Source organism: Pleurodeles waltl, chromosome 11 (assembly GCF_031143425.1).
Source record: "Pleurodeles waltl isolate 20211129_DDA chromosome 11, aPleWal1.hap1.20221129, whole genome shotgun sequence".
Classification (NCBI taxonomy): domain Eukaryota; kingdom Metazoa; phylum Chordata; class Amphibia; order Caudata; family Salamandridae; genus Pleurodeles; species Pleurodeles waltl.
The window spans coordinates 350,941,289-350,962,954 of record NC_090450.1 but is presented as its reverse complement, the minus strand read 5'-3'; the positions used below and the strand labels follow the sequence as shown (position 1 = coordinate 350,962,954).

Here is a 21,666-nt window from a genome sequence, read left to right as displayed (position 1 = left end):
TCTATCCTCAGGGTGGATCAGCAAAGCAGAATCAGCCTTCGTCCTCAGGACATCAGTCGATCAGCAAGGCATCAGGATTCAGCATCAGAATTTAGGAAAGGGCAAAGTTTTTAAACATTAAAGTTAAGCACGTCTCTTGTCAAGACACATAAGAAAGTAGTAACCTCTCGGTCAGGGAAAATGGGCTATTAGGCTGTCTTCTCTCTGTGCAGTGTCGTTAAGTCAAAGTTACCTAGCCTACCCCCAAATCCTTATTGGTCAGTTAATCGTATGTTCACACTCTGTCCAATAAAACTAAAATCCCAAATTTATGAATTCTAATATTACTCCTCTCACATGTTGTTGATGGGTTTGTCTTGCGATGTCCTCATCATCCGGCTTGTCAGGTAACAATATTGTTGCTGCTTCTACTCAAGTCGGTATCTTCATTGTTCTTGTCCTGGGAAAGTCAGTCTCACACACATTACACATAAAATGTTGCATTAGCAAGAACATCACCTCCTAGCAGTCGGTTCACACAAGAAGCTTCCATTATGAGCACATTTAAACAATACAATAGAAATTCACAGTTTAACCTTCTTTGGTCAGCTATTTTATTAAACGCTAAGTAATACAGCTTTTACATGAGGCCTGGCAAGTAGGCCAAGACACTTGCTAAGTAAAGGTCTACAGCTTAGTGCATAACCCTTAATATGACATATGATATTACTGCTTTAGTCTAACATATATTCAACATTTCAGAATATGAAATCATTGATTAGTACATTTTGTTAACATTGGTGGCAATTCCCCGTAATCACATTTTCAAATGCGTGCATTATTTTTCCCACGTTATTTTATTTTCTAAACAGCTTATTATTCAAAGTACATAAACACTCATTAATAATTTTTATTAAAACACCTGCGTTAGCAAGATCTCCTCACTTCCTATCTCTTCACCTTAGGCAAAATTCTCAGGAGAGCCAAAACTTCTTTCTAATTTTCTGGCACAATGCCATGTTGCATTTTTTGATTTGGCCACAAAAATGTCTGCCATGAACTTATTTCCAAACTTTCTTTTATGCTTTCATATTTGGCAAAAGACGAATTAACATCGGCAACACACTTTTGAAACAGTGGGCTTGGTTTGCTGAAGTGTTACGCCGTCACAAACGTGACAAACATCCCATCCTCATTATTGCAAGTGCACTACAGCCTATGGCAATTGTAATAAGACCGATGGGCTAAACCGGTCTGCCAAACTCTATATCTGTCCCAAAAACCTTATTGAATTATTTCAGCTAGTTTCTTACACCATTTTCTGCTGTTTTTAAATAAGACTACTCATAAATCTCATACATCACTCATTTTCAACAACTGCAGTCTGAGGTCAGTTGGTCAGAGGTCCCTGGATTGTGGAACACCCTGAATTGACCTTTTAGGTGAAGCAGAAATTTGGTAGGCTGTGGACAATCAGGGTTGAGGAAAAAGGAGTGGAAATGGTATGCCTATTTAATTTTATGTTACTTATAAAATATACATGTGTCCAGACTACAAGCAGTTTACAGTGAAGAGGTGTCCAAGTTATTAGTGGTTTACAGCGAATCTCTGGCTTTATTCAAGCTGTCTCATTGTCCAATATTGGCCCTCATTGTTTAACTTGCCAAGGCAAGTAAAGAGCTGCATGACTGTGGTTCATACTGCCCTTACTGATGATTAACATTGGCAACATTCTATTGGATAAAATAATGGCTAATAGGCTGGCTGTGGTCATTGTTTAAGGCAGTACACAAAGATCTGGCTAGCTTTATTCCCAGTAGGCACACCATACTAAATTTGACCAGGATTTTCTCATACTGAAATGAGTCAAGTCACCCATGCTTTATGTCATAATTGATTTTAAATGCTTAAGACATTTTTGCTGTCATTGACTGGTGTTCTATATTGGAAATGATTAGAAGTTGAAATTGGTCCAAGACATGTTAGTTGGGTCTCTCCTTTCTATTTCCTACTGATGCCCCGGATTGTAACAAAGGCAAAACATTTTTAATCTGCATGGTCATTATGCCCAGATGTGGATCCCATGCTTACTGTGCCACAGGACTCAAGCTACAGTTCACTGTTGAGACCCCCTAGTGTTCAGAAGTGGTGTGGTTGTGCTTGTGGTCTAGTTCTGAGATTAGATGGCATGGCGGTTCAGGCCAAAAGTTATTGGACAGAACCATGTCTGACTTTCATTCAGCTAGTTCCAGTCTAGATAGTGAGTGAAAAACAATGGTCTGGAATTCCACCTAAGCAGTATCCAGTGACTGAGACTTCCGCAAGCATTCCATCCATCACATTTGTATTTCAGTGTAATGCCCTAAAAGTGCAGGTTGAGTCTTGTGCTCACTGCACAGGACTTAAACTGCGCCTCATTGATGAAGTGCAACAAGACCAAAACCAGTCTGGGGTTGCTTGAATGCTCATTCAGCAGGGACTGGGCCCAGCAGTTTGCACAGACTGTTCCTATTGAGGCAGGAGCACGTCTGATTTGCATATGGCTCGTCTCGGTATGGAGTGACATAGTGGGCACAAAACTATGGACTGGAAAGTAGCCCAAACGACTGCTAGCCGCTAACCCTTTTGCAGTTATCCTACCCATCACCTTCGTGTTTAAGGAAGTTTTGCTACCAGAGAGGATTGTCCCCTCTTCACCTCTATTTTTACCCTGGCTGTAGAACTCATGGCCTGCCTTTTCAGGGCAATGCATATAAACAGGTGTCAGTCCCATGCATTATGAATCTATGATGATAGTTTTTTTTTACATCCATCTCAAGCCATTTTAACTGTCAAACTTTTGATTGAGTAAGTTGAGGAATCTTGCATGATCTTGGGCAGGCTCATCTATTGAGATGAATCAGTGTTACATACCAATGGGGACATTGACATGGAGAAAATATGGGACCTTGAGGTATCCGCCCCGTCATTCCAGTACCTAGAGCTCTAGATCAGTATTGATGTCTAAGGTGTTTGAGGCAACACACTGCCTTTTTTCATCTGTGGCGAGCCCGAGGGCATTATACATCTTGCTAAAGTCCTGTCTGTCTTTATTGGCAATATAGCTCTGTCTAAGATGTTTAAGGTTTCTTGGGTATTTAATATACATTTTAGCATATTGCACTGTTGATTCTGGCCCACATGTTCAGGTGGCTGCAGGTGCTTACGATGAGGCTGTTGTGGAGAGGGCACATCACTACGATAAGCCTGGCAGAACCATAGATACCTTATGTTATGTGAAGTGTTAGAACCTCAGAAGTCTTTCTATCTAGCCACTCAGTTACAGTATGTTGTGCCTAGGAATGATGTGGTGTTTTGGGATTCGTTCACTAAAATGCTTTTTGTGCTCCGTTGGTTTGCATGACTTGGTCTGTATCCTTAGACTGAAGTAGGGATTTTCCAGAACAGGTCAGTGTTACGATTACTTGTGGAATAGAGAGGCAAGGGTGTGATGCTGCAATCCTGTACAGCTGCCTCAATACCCTGAATGGGGTAGCAGGATATTTGCTTAATCTCCCGCTTGTGCCATACCCAAGGTAACAAGATTGACTTTGATTCAGTTTAAATGATAACCTTTTCAGAGACGGGGATTTCTTTTGTTACACTTGATAGGTCACGAAAGGGTTTTCCTTACATATGCTGGGTTGTCAAGCAAAGTACTGAATCTGTGGACCAATTTCTCAAGGACACAGAACTTCACACTAAGACTAAAACACAATACATAAAAGTTCTCTAAGGCTGCTACAGACTTAAAATCACAATTTGTCGGGGGAGTGGCTTGACGCGGGATGGCATCGGTCAATTGAGGGCTGAGCTCTGCTCCTGGCCCATGAGTCACAGAGATCCTAAACCTTGCCACTTTTCTTTGAATTGGGTGTGGTGCAGGGAGGAGGTGAGGGCTGCAAAGAAGGCCAGGAGAGAGTACCGATGGGGCCGGAGTGGGCCCGTGCTGCCCTCCCTTTTTCGCCTCTCCCAGTCGGGGCCCAACCGAATCTTAGCAGATGCGGCTCTCGGGGTTGTGACTGGCCGGGCTACCATCCTTCTCATGCCCCAGGTGTGGCGCAGCGAAGCAGCGATGAAGTCTGAATGACGGCTTATGCTCCGGGTGATTAACAAAGCAGTGAATCTGACTGTAGGTGGCTGTGGGGGTCACACGGACAGCCCAGATAACCGCCTACAGCCACATTCTTTAACCAGGGGGCTGGGGGACCAGCCCTGGAGCGGAGGACGAAGCGGTGACTCCAGCGTGTGCCATGGGCTGAGCTGTATTGGACTGAGGGTGGGCCTCCGGGAACAATCAGGTGGAGGGAGGCATCCAGTAGTGGATGAGAACACCAGTCCACTGAGGGAGGGACAACAGACTCGGGCGGTGCCTGATTGGTTGGTGGATGTGCAGCCGCGGGGCTATCACAAGGACATACAGGACACCCCGGAGACGGAGCAGTGATCCAGTGGCTAGAGTTGGGCCTCTGAGGACGGCTTGAGGCTGTGGTGGGTGGGGGGGGATAACTCTGAGGAAAAACACATTGTGGACAGGGGTGGCGCCCCCCCCCAAATTTCATGTGGGAGGCCGCGAGGCAAAGTGGAGGATATGGACTTGACCCAGATCTGGTGACAGTGGGATGAGGCCCTTCCACTCCCCTCCTCCCCAAAGTTAGCATTTGAATGCACCAGAATTGAACAACAGTGCAGAGGGTCTGTTGAGTGAAGGAAGCACACATGTCTAGAGTGCTGGCCTTTCCCACAGAGGGCTACTATGCCTGGCCTGTTCTATCCAGAGTAGGACTTGGCTCCTCTGATCAGAGGGTGGCACCGATCGCTTGTTTGTGGAGGCTCCTGGACTACTTCACCATGGTCCCCCCTTAAGGTTATTAAGACGGCAAGGGATGGGACTGCACATCTGGAGGCTCTGGAAGGTGACCAACCAATCCCGCTGATGGACAGCAGCCTTGTGGCGCACACACTCACCATTCTGGTAGTGATAAAGGAGACCAAAACTGCCTTAGAGGCCAAAATTACTCTGTATAACAGGCAGTGCATTTCATCATAATTAACTGGAGGACAGGATAGTGGAAACTGAGAGCACTGTAGCCCAGGTCTGCCCGACAGTGACTGAGAACAGCACCCGCTTGAGGGCCTTGGTGAGAGAGGTGGCCTGTTAGTGAAGAAACAATTGACTTCGAGGTAGGGGTCCTTGAGAGGTTGGAGTGCCCCAGTGCTGAACTCTACCTAAAGGAATGGCTCTTGTCGAAGGTATTGCAGGGGAATACCTCAAAGTGGTTCACAGTGGAGAGAGCTGGCCAAACTCCACGCCTTGCAATAGTGGCCCAGTTGCTGAACGTTCGGGATTAGGGCACCATACTGCAGACAGCAAGTGTTTATGGACCGTGGGTGGCGGGTGGCACAAAAATGATCATCTTCCCTGACTACACAATGGTAGTCCAGCATCAGCAGGAATCCTTTTGGGCGGTTAAGCAACACTTCCACAAGTTGGATATCTAGTATGCTCTCCTATTCCTGTTGAAGCTTCGGACTGTGGACCGGGGAGAGACTCAGTTCATCACGGCGGTGGATGCCATATGAGACTGGTTGGAAAGTAGGGGATACCAGCCTATAGTGGAGGAGGAAAGATTGCAGGTCCCGCAGTGATACGAACGGAAGCAATTACGGAAGGCACAGCAGGAGAGATCGCCAACCACACCATCAAAGGAGCAAGTGCTAACAGGCAGAGCATGAGGTGGTGGCAGATCTCCAATGCCAAACTTCCCTGGAGACTGCCAGCTGGTGGGCAGCCCTAGAGACTGATCTGGGAAATTTGTCAGAGGAGACTCTAGTTTGTGATGCAGATGATAACCTGGGGTCCCCTCTGATGATCACCCCGATGATTTAGGAGGGAATAGAGTGATGGTATTGACTGGGGGACGTGAGGAGTGGGGTGATGGGTCCGTAGGTACACTAGAGATTCAAAAGCCAGCTCATGGAGACAGTATGGGGGTGCTGGAGAAAGAGGACCGGAAAGACTGGGTATCTCGTGGGCTGGAGGTGGGCTGACTCAATAACCGCACAGCAGTGTGGGTCTGAGGATTGCATTTAATGTGGCCCTGTATTTTTGTGTATGTTGGTTGACAGACATATCATGCATTAGGGTGGCAGCCGGTTTCGAGACCATGTCATGGCAAAGTAGGGCGAGTGGAGTGTTTTGGTTTTTGTTTGTTTGCCTGCAGCCAGGGTGGGTACTGGGATCTGGATTTTGGTGCCCTCTCCTCCTGAGAGATACACAAATAAACTTTGACATGCAGATGCACTGCCTCCATTTGCTCACATGGAATGTTAATGGGTTTGGTAGCACAATCAAGACAGAACTAGTGAGCAAGGCACTCACACAATAAAGAGCGGATGTTTTGTTTCTACAGGAAACACACTTAAAGGAGTCTAACTGCACCTCTCTGGGCAGGGGACGTTATTTAGTTGTGGGACACTCAGGCTACACAGTGGCATCTAGAGGGGTAGGGATCTTGGTCAGGAAATCCCTCCCTTTTCAGGTAACTGGGACGCACTCAGATGAACATGGCTGCTACACAGTGGTCACTGGCATATTGGAGGGAAAGTCTGTAGGTTTGATTAATATTTATGTACCTCTGTGGAACCAGGCAGAATCCCTGCTCTGGGGTTTCCTGTAGGGGCTATTATCGGACTTCAAAATGATGAGGCATCCCCAGCTGAATAGGTCTCATCCCACATGGTCCCACAATCCTCATGTTGGAAGACTAAGTGATTTTATTAAAAGCCATGGGGCTGGGAAACATGTGACGGTCTTTGCATGGTGGAAACAGGTGGTACTCTTTATTATTCTGGGGTGCATGCTACTTACTAGTGCTTGGATTCTTTTTTAAAGTCTCTACTGTCCCTTCATAGTTTTATGGTGGTGGAATTTCAGGCACGGCGATCTTGTACCACTCCCTGCTGAGTATTACCTTAGCAACGGCCAGGCTGAGGGGAGGACAGAATGAAGACTGACACAAATGTGCAGACTGATTCTCTTCAGGGGGGTCATTATTGCAGATGAGGTAGGATAAATGAGAGAGCGAGCGTGTCATCAGCCTGGAGCAGGAAGTTTTGGACTTGAAGCAGATTATCATGCAGAGCCATCCACTGCCAAAAGGGTGGGTATCATGATCAAAACAGAGGAATTTCACTTTCTGGTCACAGAGGTGGTTAAGCGGGTACTTATCGCTAAGCAAAAATGTATCTATGAGCTAGGAAATAAGGCGGGTAAATTGCTGGCTTGGCTGAGTGAAGTTGATTGAGAACAGAGCCACACTGCAGGTGTCATAGCGCCGGACGGGTCACTGGTCACATGGAGCGAGTATATAGTGGGTATGATGGCTGGCTATATGCAAATCTTTTAAGCAGGCCAGTCGGGGACTTTGGAGTCGGATATACACAGCTTTGCACAAGACTGTCCATGTAGATGACTAGGGGGTGCTGAGGCTTTGTAGCTCGAGACTGAACTTACACAGTTCTCCTGGGACTTACGCCGCTCCAAACTGGAAGATTCCTGGGCCCAACTGGCCTCCCAGTGGAGTTTTTCTAGAAGATGCAGAGGAGAAGAGTCGGGCCCTCCATGAGATGCATCACTCGGCGTATGAAGTGGGGGAGCTGCTCGGAAATCTCTGTATGGCCACTATTGTTCTGATCCCAAGAAGGGTAAATCCCAGGAGTGTTGGGAATCATACAGACCGAATTTTTCCCTAAATGCAGATGTCAAGGTTCTTGCCAAGGCATTGGCAAATAGACTACAGGTTGCGCTCTCAGGCCTGATCCATCCTGACCAGAATAGGTGTATCGCTCACCTGTCGACTAGGTTGAATCTTCGTCCACTTAACCACGTTGCAGCGGTGGGTGAGCTGGAGATCCCTCTTGCAATAGCGACCTTAGATGCGCGAAAGGCTTTTGACTCAGTTTCTTGGCCCTTCTTGTTCACCATGATAGAGAAAATGGGATTTGGATCTCGATTTTTTAGATGGAGCCACCTCCAGCACACCCACCCCAGGGTTAGGATGAAGGTAATCGGGATCCTCTCCTGGGATTTCCCAATTGGGAATGACACGTGCAAGGACTGCCCCCTCTCACTGATGCTGTTTGCCATCACCTGCCAGAGACAGTCTGAGCTGCAGAAGGAGGGCAGCTTTCAAAGGAGTGAGAAATATTTTCGGTCTGCCAGTGAGAGTGAAGGGAGAACTAAGGATTAATCAACAATCTTAAATCCTGTTTTTTATTTTTTTTTGGATGAAGGGGTTTAGGCCTCACAGTCGTCTTAAATGGTAATGGCCATTGTAGTCATGAAAGTTGAGTCTTGAATCAAGAGAGAAACCAATCGATTTGGTGCACTTGATAGTGGCAGGTGAGCAGTCAAAGTGACTGAATGTGAATTGTGGGGAAGAGTGAGAAGGAATTTGCTTCTTCAAAGGTTAAGTTTAAAGTGGTGGAGAGTCATTTATTCTTGAAAGCTATCGGGGGTAGTGGCTAGGAGAGAGATATGATTAGGAGAAGAAACATTCAGGTAGAGTTGTGTTCCATCAGCATGTTTGTAGTAAATTATGCCAGAGGTAGGGCAGAATGATCTGAGATATTCTGGGGTAGGTTTACTAATTTTATGCATCATGTTTGCATCAATTGTGTGGCGCAGCCCCAACGCAAAATCATTTTCGTTATTTACTGGCCATGTAAAGACACTTTGGGCCAGATTTAATAAATTCTCATGCAGCGCACTAGCCAAAAATGCTGCGCTACATTGCATTACGTGAGGAGGAGGAGTAGCAGGAGAGTGCTATATCTCCTCCCCTCTCCCTAGCACAGGTGCATAATTTTTCTGCCAGGCACCACACACACACACCATTGTGCCATAGTGCATAGGTTTTGTATTGGAAGAGTACCCTTGCAGTACAAACTATAATGCCTAGACAACTTTTAAAACTTTCCCTACTTTGTATGTGTGCTGTGCAGTGCAGCACACATGCAACATGGGAAAAGAAAGGAGAAATGAACATATTTCTCCTTTTAACGCCTGATTTCAAGTGGAGTTAATTTTTTACACAAAACCCTGTCTCATATTTTTGATAGATAGGGTTTTGTGTCAAAAAGCATTGGTGGTTACATGGAAATGCCTGTGTGCCACCCATGTAACACCCCCTTGACGCTAAGCAACACAAAGCAGCTCTTTGCACTGTTCTGCATTACTTTTAGGCTACTTTACAGTGCAAAACAAGTTTTGCCCTGGAAAGTAAATAACAAAAAAAGGGCCACTTTTGTGATGCAAACACAGCACAAAATGTTTGTAAATCTGGCCCTCAGTTCTCTTAGTTGTTCTTTAGTGAAATATGTGGCACAGTAGATCACTATTTGCATTCTGTGAAGCTCTGAGGGTATACCAAGACTGCATGGAGACATATTAAATATCACACAAGTCCTTTTTGGAAAAGCATGAGCTCCAGATTGGTGATATAATGGTGTGATGAAAGACTCTGGAAATTTATCCTGTCTGTGTATTCCTGCCGAGTCTAATTTTCTGGTGACTTTTGGTGCGTCTAGGATGTCCCCGAATATCGGGTTCAAGTCTTGCAAGGACTGTCACCGAATGATGTCAGTGACGGATCTGCATGGGGTCTGTTTGTGGAGTCTGGAGCGCGACCACAACACAAATTCGTGCTCCGAGTGCCGGGCCATGCACTCGAAGGCTTTGAGGGATCTGTCCCTAAAGCTCATGGAGGCCCGGCGGTTGACTCTGCTTCGTTCCCGGTCTCGCTCGAGGGGAAGGTCTCGAGACCGGCTGCGGAGTCATGACCACTCGTCGTCCTCCAAATCATCAGGACACGGAAGGGGCTTTCTGTCACCTCCTCTCCCTAGCCACCATGCCACGCATGCTGTATAGCCCCTGTGCGGCCGGCGACGCGGAATCCCACCGGCTCATGGGACAAGGAACCAGAGGTCTGCCCAGTCCACCCCCACCCCAGCTGCAGTCTCCAAACCTTCCTAATCCGTCCCCCCATCTCAGACCAGTTGGTGGTAGGATAAGCCATCACCTGCCCCACTGGGAATCCATCATGACGGACAGGTGGGTTTTGCAGATCGTCTGAAAGGGCTCCTCCTCCCCCCTTCGAGACTTCCCCTCTGGCCATACTGCTATCATTTGTCCCTCTAACAGAGGATCATTTGACATAGACATATTCTAGTTGCAGATTCCTTACCGACCCACCCATCCTCCCTGATTGCAAACTGATTTCTAGGGACAGGGATTACCCTTTAAGGGCCTTAGCTCTGGCGCAGCATCTCAGTGTTTTTCATGGCTCTGCGCTTTGGCATGGAAAGTCATGAAAAGAAACTGACGTCATCATGGTGACCTTGACGCTGACGTGGAGTCGACCGAGGCCACCTGACGGCTCGCAAGGGTACTGCTCGTAGAAAAATCTCCAGATCCAGTCTGACGCCTGGGGAAATTCTAAGGTAAGGAATCAGCAACTAGAATATGTCTCTACCAGATAAATTATGACAGAAGGTAAGTAACTTGTTCAGCTAGCTGATTTTGTAATCAAATAATATTCTGTGCTTGGCAATCGTCACCCAGGATGCATTTGGCGTTTTTCGTTTTGGTCATTGATGTCTCCATGCTCTGGACAGATCTGAATGCAAATTGTAAGTCATTAATGAGATGATTAGCGTCAATGTACTTTTTCACTTAGAGTCAACACAGCTCTCCATTACCTTAGCTATGAAAGGCAAGTTTTTTATGTGAGGTTCTGGAGTTCTGTGGTGAGAGGGGGTATGAGTTGTCCAGTTTTAATACAGGAAGGAAATTTACCCTGATTGAAAGAGATGATGACATTTGTTGAATAGGGATATATATGGACACTGTGGTCCATGAGCAGGAATTAAGAGCTTGAATCAGAGAAATTGGTAGAGGGTTTCAATTTAGAGAAAGTATTTAAAAGCATATTTTGAGAGATCTCAATTCTTGGCCACTTGCTTCAATATTTTGTACAGACCTACTAAGAGTGTCTAGTAATGAACACTTCAAGAAAACTTACTTCAGGTGTCTCCAGTGGGCCTGTCTCATTGCACTTAATACAGTTCACCTCATTAATTATTCTGTCCATCAAGTACTGTTGCCTCCTGTTTTGTGCATGTAGTGCAAATGTCACTTGGTTATAGGTTATTGCAAAGAGATTGTAAGATTCCTTGCCCAGTTCAAATGGCGGGTCCTTGTTCCTTTTATTAGGCTATGTCTTTAGGAGATACTTCTGTTCACAGAAAGGAAAAAACATACAATCTGGATTCTTGCATGGAGTTGTCTTACCCAGTCTTTAATTGCTGTGCAGGGGAAGATGATACAGCCTTCTAGAGAAGGTGTATTTATCATGGACTTTAGATGGTGGACAACTACTGAGATAGACCTGAGGGAAGACCACGGGGTGATGCAGTAAGTTTGCAGGTGATAATCTGCCTGAGACACTTTATTTTGGATGTGTTTGATTACTCCTTGGTCCCGACGGTCCTCACAGGAATCAAGATGGGACTTGGGCTTATGCAAAAAGGAACGTTGGGCGTGGGAAGATTTAATGTGGGGTGTAAGTTCTCGTAGTGGGAGAGCGCGAATGTCAGATTTTGTTTAATAGGAGCTCCTCTGGGTGTAACCGTATTCCCAATGCAAAAATGCAACAAATGGCTTTCTAAAATGTGCTTGTATAGAGAGACAACGCAAAGACTATTTGTGTTGCTGGAATGGCTCTTCCTTGGGTACTATTCCCTGTTTACTTAACTTGCTTCAGGAACTCCTTAAGGGATGAAGGATGTTTGAGAGTGTCTGTAGTCATCTTTACTTTGAAGTATCAATTAAATAGATGGATCATTGGTTAAGGTTTTAGTGATTAGTCAGTGAACAGAGCGAGAAATATCAAGGCCCATATTTATACTTTTTGACGCTAAACTGCGCTAACGCAGTTTAGCGTCAAAAAGTTTTGCGCCGGCTAACGCCATTCTGAAGCGCCATGCGGGCGCCGTATTTATTGAATGGCGTTAGCCGGCGCAAGCAGACCGGCGCTGCCTGGTGTGCGCGAGAAAAACCACGTACACCAGGCAGCGCCGGCGTAGGGGGAAAATGGCGCATGGGCGTCTTAAAATGGGGCAAGTCAGGTTACGTCGAAAAAATCGTCTTAACCCGACTTGCGCCATTTTTTAACGACGCCCATCCCCCATCAACATGACTCCTATCATTGTAAAGATAGGAGTCATGCCCCCTTGCCCAATGGCCATGCCCAGGGGACTTCTGTCCCCTGGGCATGGTCATTGGGCATAGTGGCATGTAGGGGGGCACAAATCAGGCCCCCCTATGCCAAAAAAAATTATTTAAAAAAAATAAAAAAATACTTACCTGAATGTCCCTGGGGTGGGTCCCTCCAGCCTTGGGTGTCCTCCTGGGGTGGGCAAGGGTGGCAGGGGGGGTCCCTGGGGGCAGGGGAGGGCACTCTGGGCTCATTTTGAGCCCACTTGTCCCTTAACGCCATGCCTGACCCAGGCGTTAAAAAGCGGCGCAAATGCGCCGTTTTTAGCCACGCCCACTCCCGGGCGTCTCTTTTGCCCGGGAGTATAAATACCACGTAAAGGCCTGGGAGTCATTTTTTAGACGGGAACGCCTCCCTTGCATATCATTAACGCAAGGAAGGGGTTCACGCTAAAAAATGACGCACATTCCGGGAACTTTGGCGCTATTCGCCTCTAACGCCATAGTATAAATATGGCGTTAGTTGGCGTTAGTTTAGCGTCGAATTTGCGTCGAAAAAAACGACGCAAATTCGGCGCAAACGGAGTATAAATACGGCCCAAAGTGTGACCAACATTTATACTAATAACAGCCTGTGTCTTTTCTTTGCAGAAAACAGTGTACGACTTAATCCTTGAAGATGCTGAGGGTAAGACCTCATAGTCTGTCTTAATGGAGCACATGCACACGGTTGAAGTAAAAGATGTGATTTCTAGTGCTGTTGTGACATCTGCAGACACAAGTCACAGGCTGTGGATCTTATTGTTGGCCCGAAGGAATATGTGCACTGTTGCATGAGAGAGTCTCGATGTGGGGTAAGGGGGTGGAGGAGTTACTGGAGCTATGAACTGAGGTAGAGCTTGAGACCTGTGTGCGGAGTGAGTTCCGGAACTGAAATAGCAGATAGCAGTCTGTTGGCACATTCACTTGACTAGCATTTAGGATTGTGAGTGAAGAGTGTGTAATTTAAGGCAGTTTCATTTGGTGTGTTTGAGAACCTCAAATGGAATGTACTTGACTGGAACCTCTGGATTACAATAGGAGTTAGTATTTAAACCCAAGGATGAACTACTTTAGTAGTCTTTACAGTGTGTTGTGGTGGTGATTTAGCCTGGACTGTAACCAGCAAGGAACTTCTAATGTCATCTGTTGTTTTTCTTTTTAGATGTAGAAAAAGAAGTTTATCCAGCAAGCTTCCAGGGATGAAGATTGAAGATATGATTCAAGTACTGGGTCAAAGGAGTTCAAAGCCGACAGGGAGTCAAAAACCAAATCCCTCTATTGCACACACATGACCAACAAAAGAGCCTTCTTGTCTCTCTCCGTCTCTACAATTCTCCAGTGCTGCAGCTTTTCCATTTCTTCTGCCCAACCATATTCTCTAAATTGGATGAGGAAGGATGCTTACAAATCACAAACCTATGCTGAAGCTAAGATTGGTCTTGTGGTGCAGCTGGAGAAATTCTTTATTTGGTATATGAGCAGACATTCCCTGTGAATTTGTCCAATTGACAAACTGTACTGCATCTGAACATCACACGAGGACAAGTGACTGACGTTCACAACAACGCTGCGATTATTTAGTATAACAATGCAGCTATTATTAGCAAGGTGTATTGGCATATTGATGCACCCTTTTCACTGAACTGCTTGGAGTAGTTTCCTTGTGGTGTAAAGATCCCTGATTTAGTTCACACATGATTTTGCTGGCCATGGCAAAGAATTAAGTCATGGATTATGGGACCAAAGCCGTTTCCAGTGCACCAAAATACTGTACAGTATCGGGCTTCTCTCCAGCCACCTATGTATTTCTTTATTTTTCTGTAACTTTGCCATGCAGAACTACCAGACGATAACACTGTTCATGAGGGTGTTGATGTCCTATCAGCTTTTTGTTAACTTTTCTGTTCTTGTCTCAGCTTCCCATGTCATCTTCTAGTGCTCCCATATTTCACGATTCGGCTTTCTTAAGGTTTTGTAGTCTATACCTACTGGTTGTTACATAAGGGTTTCAAGTGTCTCACCTCACTGTCTCTACTTTGGAACTGGCCACAGAGTCCCTAATAGCATGTGTTTATTGTAGTTGTACAATGTCTTCTCAAAAGAAGTACTACAGATATGATTATACTGGCAGATTCAATTTTCAGTAGTGTTTTATTTATTTTATCGGAAAGTAGAAAAGAAACATGGCAACAACAGCAAGCAGGTGTGTCTACCCCTCCCCTTTCTAGCCCACCCCACATCTTAGCTCCAGCTACTCCCCAAATCACAGAGAACCAGTTAAGTCAGCTGTGGAGTCAAACCCTCTCACGTCAGTGAGCTCATCCCTACATCCACACGATCTAGCTCATCTCAGCCCCTACAACTCTGAGCAGCCTCAAGTCCTGTTGACTCTGTATTCCTCAACCATGAAAGATTTTATGGCCCTGATTTATACTTTTTCTCACGAAACTGCGCTAACGCAATTTTGCATGAAAAAGTATACCGCCGGCTAGCGCCATCCCAAGACACTGGCCGGGTGTCATATTTATGGATTGACGGTAGCTGGCGGTAAGGCCCGGCTAGCATCATAAAAAAGGACGCTAGTCGGGTTGGGGAGGCGTAGGGGAAACAGGAGGATGTGCATCAAAGGATGATGCTAGTATGGGCAGAGGCATAACTAATGCCTCTAACCACACTGGCGTCATCCTTTGACACACAACCGCCATGGTCATGACTACTGTCTTGGTAAAGACAGGAGTCGTGCCCACCACCCCAATGGCCATGCCCAGGGGACATGTGTCCCCTGGGCATGGCCATTGGGCCCCGTGCCATGTAGGAGGCCCAAGTTACCCCCCCCATGGCACTTCTTAATAAAAATAAATATACTTACCTGTACTTATCTTACTCGCTAGAGGATGGGGTCACCCATCCTCTGGCATCCCTCTGGTGTGGGTGAGGGTGTCCCTGGGTCTAGGGAAGGGCACCTGTGGGCCCATTCCATGGTCTCTGACCATGGAACTAGGCCCACAGTTCCCCTAATGCGTGTCCTGACCCTGGTGTTAACTAATGGCGCTAAGCAAGCTTAGCTCCATTATTTAAGGCCCACCTCCCCTGTGCTTGATTTTAGCACAGGAGGCCATATCGTCATTTTTTGCCCAGGAACGCCTGCCTTGCATCTCATTGACACAAGGCAGTTTCCCACTAGCAAAAAATGAATTTAACTCCAAAACTTTGGGCTAGACAGGTCTAGTGGCAAAGTATAAATTTGGAGTTAGGTTTGCACCGGATTTGCGTAAAAAAATGACGCAAATTCGGTGCAAATGGGTTATAAGTATGCCCCTATGTTTAGGCCATCAGCAACTCATTCGGTAGAGCAGTGGTTCCCAACCTGTGGTCTGGGGTCCCCTGGGGGTCCGCGAAGCCTCCTCACGGGGTCCGCGACTGCTTAGACAATTAAATAATATTAACAGATTAGGTCTCCAGCTTTCAGTAATGACTCAGTAGAGGGTCCACGGATTGTGATAAAGATTTAGTGGGGGTCCCCGGGCTCCAGTATTGATAAAGTGAGGGTCCACAGAAGTCAAAAGGTTGGGAACCACTGTGGTAGAGTATTCAAGGCCCTGGGTTTTCTTGAGCAGGGAATCCCCTTATTTTCTCAAATGGCCACTTGGACCCCTCCTAACTGTGGTATTCTCCATTCCTAACACTTACCATAATCTGTGGTACCCAGTCAGGGACAGGGATGTACCCGCTTACTGAGAATTGCATGATTGGCTACCAAAAGCACCAGGGATATAAGCTTATAGGACTCTGCCCGGCCCATTTATAACTTGCCCAGCATCCATGCAAAGACAATCGCCCAACTGGACCCCAAATGATGATTGACTCTAATGGAAATTCCTATTTGCTGCTCAAAATCTAATAACACCCCATATTACAGCAACCTATGAACAAAGTGAGGAACCTGCTCCCAAACCCTCGAGCTTTCAAAGACTCCTCCAGGAACCACCAGTCCACCCTTCAAAAATATGTTTTCACGTCTATGGATAGGAGCATTGCCTTTCCCCTCTCCCTGTGTGTATATCTATGATGTCCAGGATTTTATTGGTACTAACACTCACATGTGTCTTCCTGAAGAACCCTGCCTCATCAGGATGTGCCAAGTGTGTCATGACCTTCAACCTCCAGCCAGGACCATTGGGAATACTTTCAAACAATATTCCTTCAGAACATGGGCATAGATGGGCCTTCCCCATGTTTGAGTAGAATAGAAGTGTTAGCTTCTACCAGTGTGGTAGTAACTCCTCATCAATCAGCAAACACCTGGGTCATAATACCCAGAAGCTCTGGCAAGTAGTCTTTGTTTAAAAAAAATCATCAGTCAATCCATTAAGCCCCCTAGTTTTAGTTGACTCCAGGTCCTTGATCCTTAAATTACCTCTTCTTCACAGATTGGAGTTTGCAACTTTTCAATAATCTCTGGCAACCGCCTCTGTCCTAACCCTATGTAGGCATCCCTTCACCTCCACAATATCCATTCAATCCCTAGCATATAACTTCTGATTAATCAAGCTAAAAATCTTTCATCTTCTATTCTTCGGAAATGTGATACCCCTGATGATCTTTTTTAACTTGGCTGAAGAAACGCATTTGCCTCACACTCAGCTTTGAAGCAAGTAATCTCTATAATTACCACCCACATTTGGCCTGCACATGCTTCTGCATACCCGGCCTTAAATCAGTCCAGGAGCCACAGCTACCCTCTCAGTGTCAAGAACCAACTAAACTGCCTCTGTGGCTGCGAACACAAGTGTTGCATTACTTTTTTTCCCATTTCTGTTTGTAACATGAAAGCAGCCCTTTTGCACCCTACTTAGTCTAGCTGTCTCAACAATGAAACAGTCGCTTCCACTCAGGATATCCCATACTACACCATTATCACTGTAACATGTGGCACTGAACTTCGAAATTGCCTTATCTGGTTCACTACAGTTCCATACACTACTGGGTCCTTCAGCCACCCATTGTGCAGTTTCCATCGGCTATTATGCCACTCACCTTCCTCCACTAAAAGTGTATGTAGATGGGGTGTGATCTGACAAGAAAATATCTGCATGATCAGCCGCAGTCAAAAGTGAGTGGCGTTTCTTAAACAGGAATACAAAATCAGTTGTTGTGTCTGACTTGTGGGCCTTAAAACAAAGTGAGATGCAGAGCCCTCCAGGACTCTACCAACTCTGTCATCTAGCCATTGTCTAACCACCTGTGAAAGCACTACCATCACCAAAACTCCGCCAACGCTCATCTGAATCTCTGCTGAACACCAGTTTCCTACATGAGGCATGATTCACCCCTGGGAAACAGCAGGGAATAGAGAACATTCACTCTCTTGCCAAGAACAATACCCCCTCGCATTATACTTTGAGCTTCTTGATCACCATTTGTTGCTCATTGTCAATTGGTCTTCATTGTTGCTCTCTTCTGAGATGCTATCCTCTGTAGTAGCTGGAGCTGGCTCCTCAGTCAAAGGATCTTGTGTTAACTGAATGTGGAGTCTTCTGTTTATTTTGCAGCTCTTGTTACCTTTCAGTTGGAAATGATGTACTGTATTTGAATAGCTGTAGGCAAATTTCTTTGTAGCTTGAAGGTGTAATACACAGTTCCACTTTATTTGAATCCTGCATGCCCTGAAAGGGCAGCTAGAGTTTCTTCCAAAAGTCTCAGGGCCGTATTTATACTCCGTTTGCGCCGAATTTGCGTCGTTTTTTTCGACGCAAATTCGACGCTAAACTAACGCCAACTAACGCCATATTTATACTATGGCGTTAGAGGCGAATAGCGCCAAAGTTCCCGGAATGTGCGTCATTTTTTAGCGTGAACCCCTTCCTTGCGTTAATGATATGCAAGGGAGGGGTTCCCGTCTAAAAAATGACTCCCAGGCCTTTACGTGGTATTTATACTCCCGGGCAAAAGAGACGCCCGGGAGTGGGCGTGGCTAAAAACGGCGCATTTGCGCCGCTTTTTAACGCCTGGGTCAGGCATGGCGTTAAGGGACAAGTGGGCTCAAAATGAGCCCAGAGTGCCCTCCCCTGCCCCCAGGGACCCCCCCTGCCACCCTTGCCCACCCCAGGAGGACACCCAAGGCTGGAGGGACCCACCCCAGGGACATTCAGGTAAGTTCAGGTAAGTTTTTTTTAATTTTTTTTTAATCATTTTTTTTGGCATAGGGGGGCCTGATTTGTGCCCCCCTACATGCCACTATGCCCAATGACCATGCCAAGGGGACAGAAGTCCCCTGGGCATGGCCATTGGGCAAGGGGGCATGACTCCTATCTTTACAATGATAGGAGTCATGTTGATGGGGGATGGGCGTCGTTAAAAAATGGCGCAAGTCGGGTTAAGACGATTTTTTCGACGTAACCTGACTTGCCCCATTTTAAGACGCCCATACGCCATTTTCCCCCTACGCCGGCGCTGTCTGGTCTACGTGGTTTTTTCCCACGCAAACCAGGCAGCGCCGGTCTGATTGCGCCGTCTAACGCCATTCCATAAATACGGCGCCCGCATGGCGCTTCAGAATGGCGTTAGACGGCGCAAAACTTTTTGACGCTAAACTGCGTTAGCGCAGTTTAGCGTCAAAAAGTATAAATATGGGCCTCAATACCTTAACCTTCCACTTTCTTTAACACTACTACCCCCATATTTGCACATTGTTTCTCACTGAGTGGTTTTCCAAGTCTTCACATTTCTGCAAAATACAATTTTGTTGTTCCTGTGAAACCAGTCCCTGGTTCATCTGCTACCATTGTTCCTTAGGAAATGTTAAGCACACATTAAGACATTCAAAAAACCCAAATGTGTCTGTAAAAGGGCCTAACATGGAATTAAAGGGGCTTAAGAATGTCACATATCAGCTTTACACCAGTTGCATAAGTACCTCACTTGACACAGAACCCAAGGGGCTTGTTTCAGTTGCTGCTTAGCCTTCCATGGGATTTATTGTGTGACGGCCCAAACAGAGTCAGAATGGAATAGGAAATAGGAACGGTCACCAAAATAAAAGTTGCCACCATCTGTGAATCACATAGGTAAAAAAAAGTGGCTCCAGTTGCAAATCACCCAGTTCTGAACTTGTAAAGACGCTGTAAAGGTGTTTTGCAAGTCATGGGAGATCGGAAGCATTTGTGATTGCTACAGGCAATGTTTTTTGTGATATCAAGGATATCAACAGTAAAACCAGACCCACCAAACCATAAAACAGATCCACAAATAGCCCAAAAACCAGCCAATACACTTTCCTATAGGTCACTTTGACCCTCGTCCTAAATGTGTCTGGTGTGTCTATATGTTCCAGGATCCAATTTGCTGACAAACATGCAGGTATGATCCACTTCCATACCCATCCATGACAAGAGGAGCCACGTTTAGGGCCTTACAGCATCACTCTTGGTTCCTGATGCAGACCAAAGCCTGGCTTGTTAGTGACCCTTTTATTGTATTTTAGGAATTGTAGTTCAACCTTTTAGTGAAATGAGCTTTGAATTTTGCATTGTATAAGACCCGCTGTGCCAGAGGGCAAGCAGCCATAACACTCAGACATCAGAATGGCGAGAAGATGATCCGGAGTTAGTTGGCTGGTGTTCGGCACCCTCATGCGGAACTAGGAGTGGTTCTGATTTACGATGGAGACACACAGATCAATCCAATTGGTGTGTGTTGGGGGCAGGGGTGTTGTGTAAGTGTGTGTGTAATGCAGTAGAAATAAAGTGATCAAAGAGTTTTCTTCTGTTGGAACGTAGCACCAATTGCTTTCTTTTTACATTAAAATAAATGCTATACAACCTAACGTATCTTTTTTTAATGATGGGTTGATGTCTTACGGTTTATATTGGAAAATTCCTCCTAGGGTGGCTGGAGATGCTGTTCCATCTTTTTCATTTAGTAAGAGCGACATTTGACCACTATGAACAAGACTGAAGATGTTGGCTCTAAACGCTGACTCTTACTGTAGTTTCAGCTTCCTCTTCAAAGCGCAATTCGTTCTGGAAAGGTAGTTGTACTGGATCATTGCAGTGAAGTGCTGGTACTCTCCCTAGCAATTAATCACACCTGCACTGATTAGGAGACTGTAAAAAAATGGCATAATTAGGTTAGAGGAGAACATGCCAGCAAAATCAATCATAGGTATAGCTGACCATTGTATGAAGCTGGCCTGGTGTGTGGTGGGCACCTATGGTGTTATCACCTCATACCAGGACAAGGTATCCCCTATTAGTGAAGTGTAGGCAGTGTCTAGGAAGTCAGAGCTCTTTAGAAGTAGCTGTGGATGAGTAGCCAAGACTTATCTAGGAGACATGCAAAGCTTATGCAATACCACTATAGTCAGGTAGTACTTTCACACATGAAAGAATCACAATGTGTTACAAAAATAAAGGTACTTTATTGTGGTAACACAAATACTAGAATACTAATAGGCAGTTCCCCCAACTGGAGGTAAGTAAACACACTGAATACATATACAATAGCAATCAATAAGGAGCATAAAAACAACAAGCATTGGCAAAAGTAAAAGAGAGTAGTGAGGGCCCTAGGGGAGGGCCAAACCATATACTAAGAAAGTGGAATGCGAGATAAAGTCCCCCACCCAAGGATGTGGAATCATTAGAGGGGAGCTGGAGGAACTAGGAACCCCAAGAGGTGAGTACCAGAGTTACCCCCAGCGACCAGGAGAGCAGAGGTAAGAACTGGTTTTCCCCAAAACCAACAGGAGGACTTAGAAAAAGGATTGTGCAAGACCCAAACCAGACTGGAAAAACCCAAAGGTGGATTCTGGCAGAAGAGGACCTGCAAAGGAAGGGGACCAAGTGGACCAAGTCCAGTTTGTGATGGGGTGTCCGGTCTGTGGATGCAGGACCAGCTCGACGGGAGACAAAGAAGACCAGCTGTGCAGCACAGGGGATGAATAGGAGTTCCTGAAGTGAAACAGATGGCGTCCCACGTCAGCTGTCTGGTTGCAGTGGGTCAGTGGTGCAGGCAGACCACCAACAAACCTTGGCAAATGCATAAGAGGAAAAAGAAGTGTTTCAAGGCTGAAGAGGACCAGCAAGGTCCAGGGGACTGACCCAAGGAAGGGAATCTGGGGTGACCCTCAGCAGTTGGGAGAATCACCAGAAGATGAGGCAGCCCCCACAGGCAATCCACTAGCAGCAGGTACAGCAAGTCACAGTGAGGCCCACTCAGAACACCTGAAGAGGAGTCCCACGTCGCTGTAGCAGCAGGGAGGAGACTGTGCTTGGCCGGAAGAAGTGCTGGGGGCTGGGACTACATGGAGACTGAAGATCCCTTGGAGC

At 46.0% G+C, this 21,666-nt stretch overlaps 1 protein-coding gene across 1 annotated transcript in view; it reads left to right on the top strand.

Moving 5' to 3' along the window:
* SNED1 (sushi, nidogen and EGF like domains 1) overlaps positions 1-20,162 on the top strand; it is a 2,603,997-nt gene extending 2,583,835 nt beyond the window's left edge. The window contains exon 30 of the mRNA XM_069213662.1: positions 13,500-20,162. Coding sequence (XP_069069763.1) covers positions 13,500-13,540 — 41 coding nt within the window. The 3' untranslated portion in view covers positions 13,541-20,162. The remainder of the gene's footprint in view (positions 1-13,499) is intronic.
* The last annotated feature ends 1,504 nt before the right edge of the window (positions 20,163-21,666 follow it).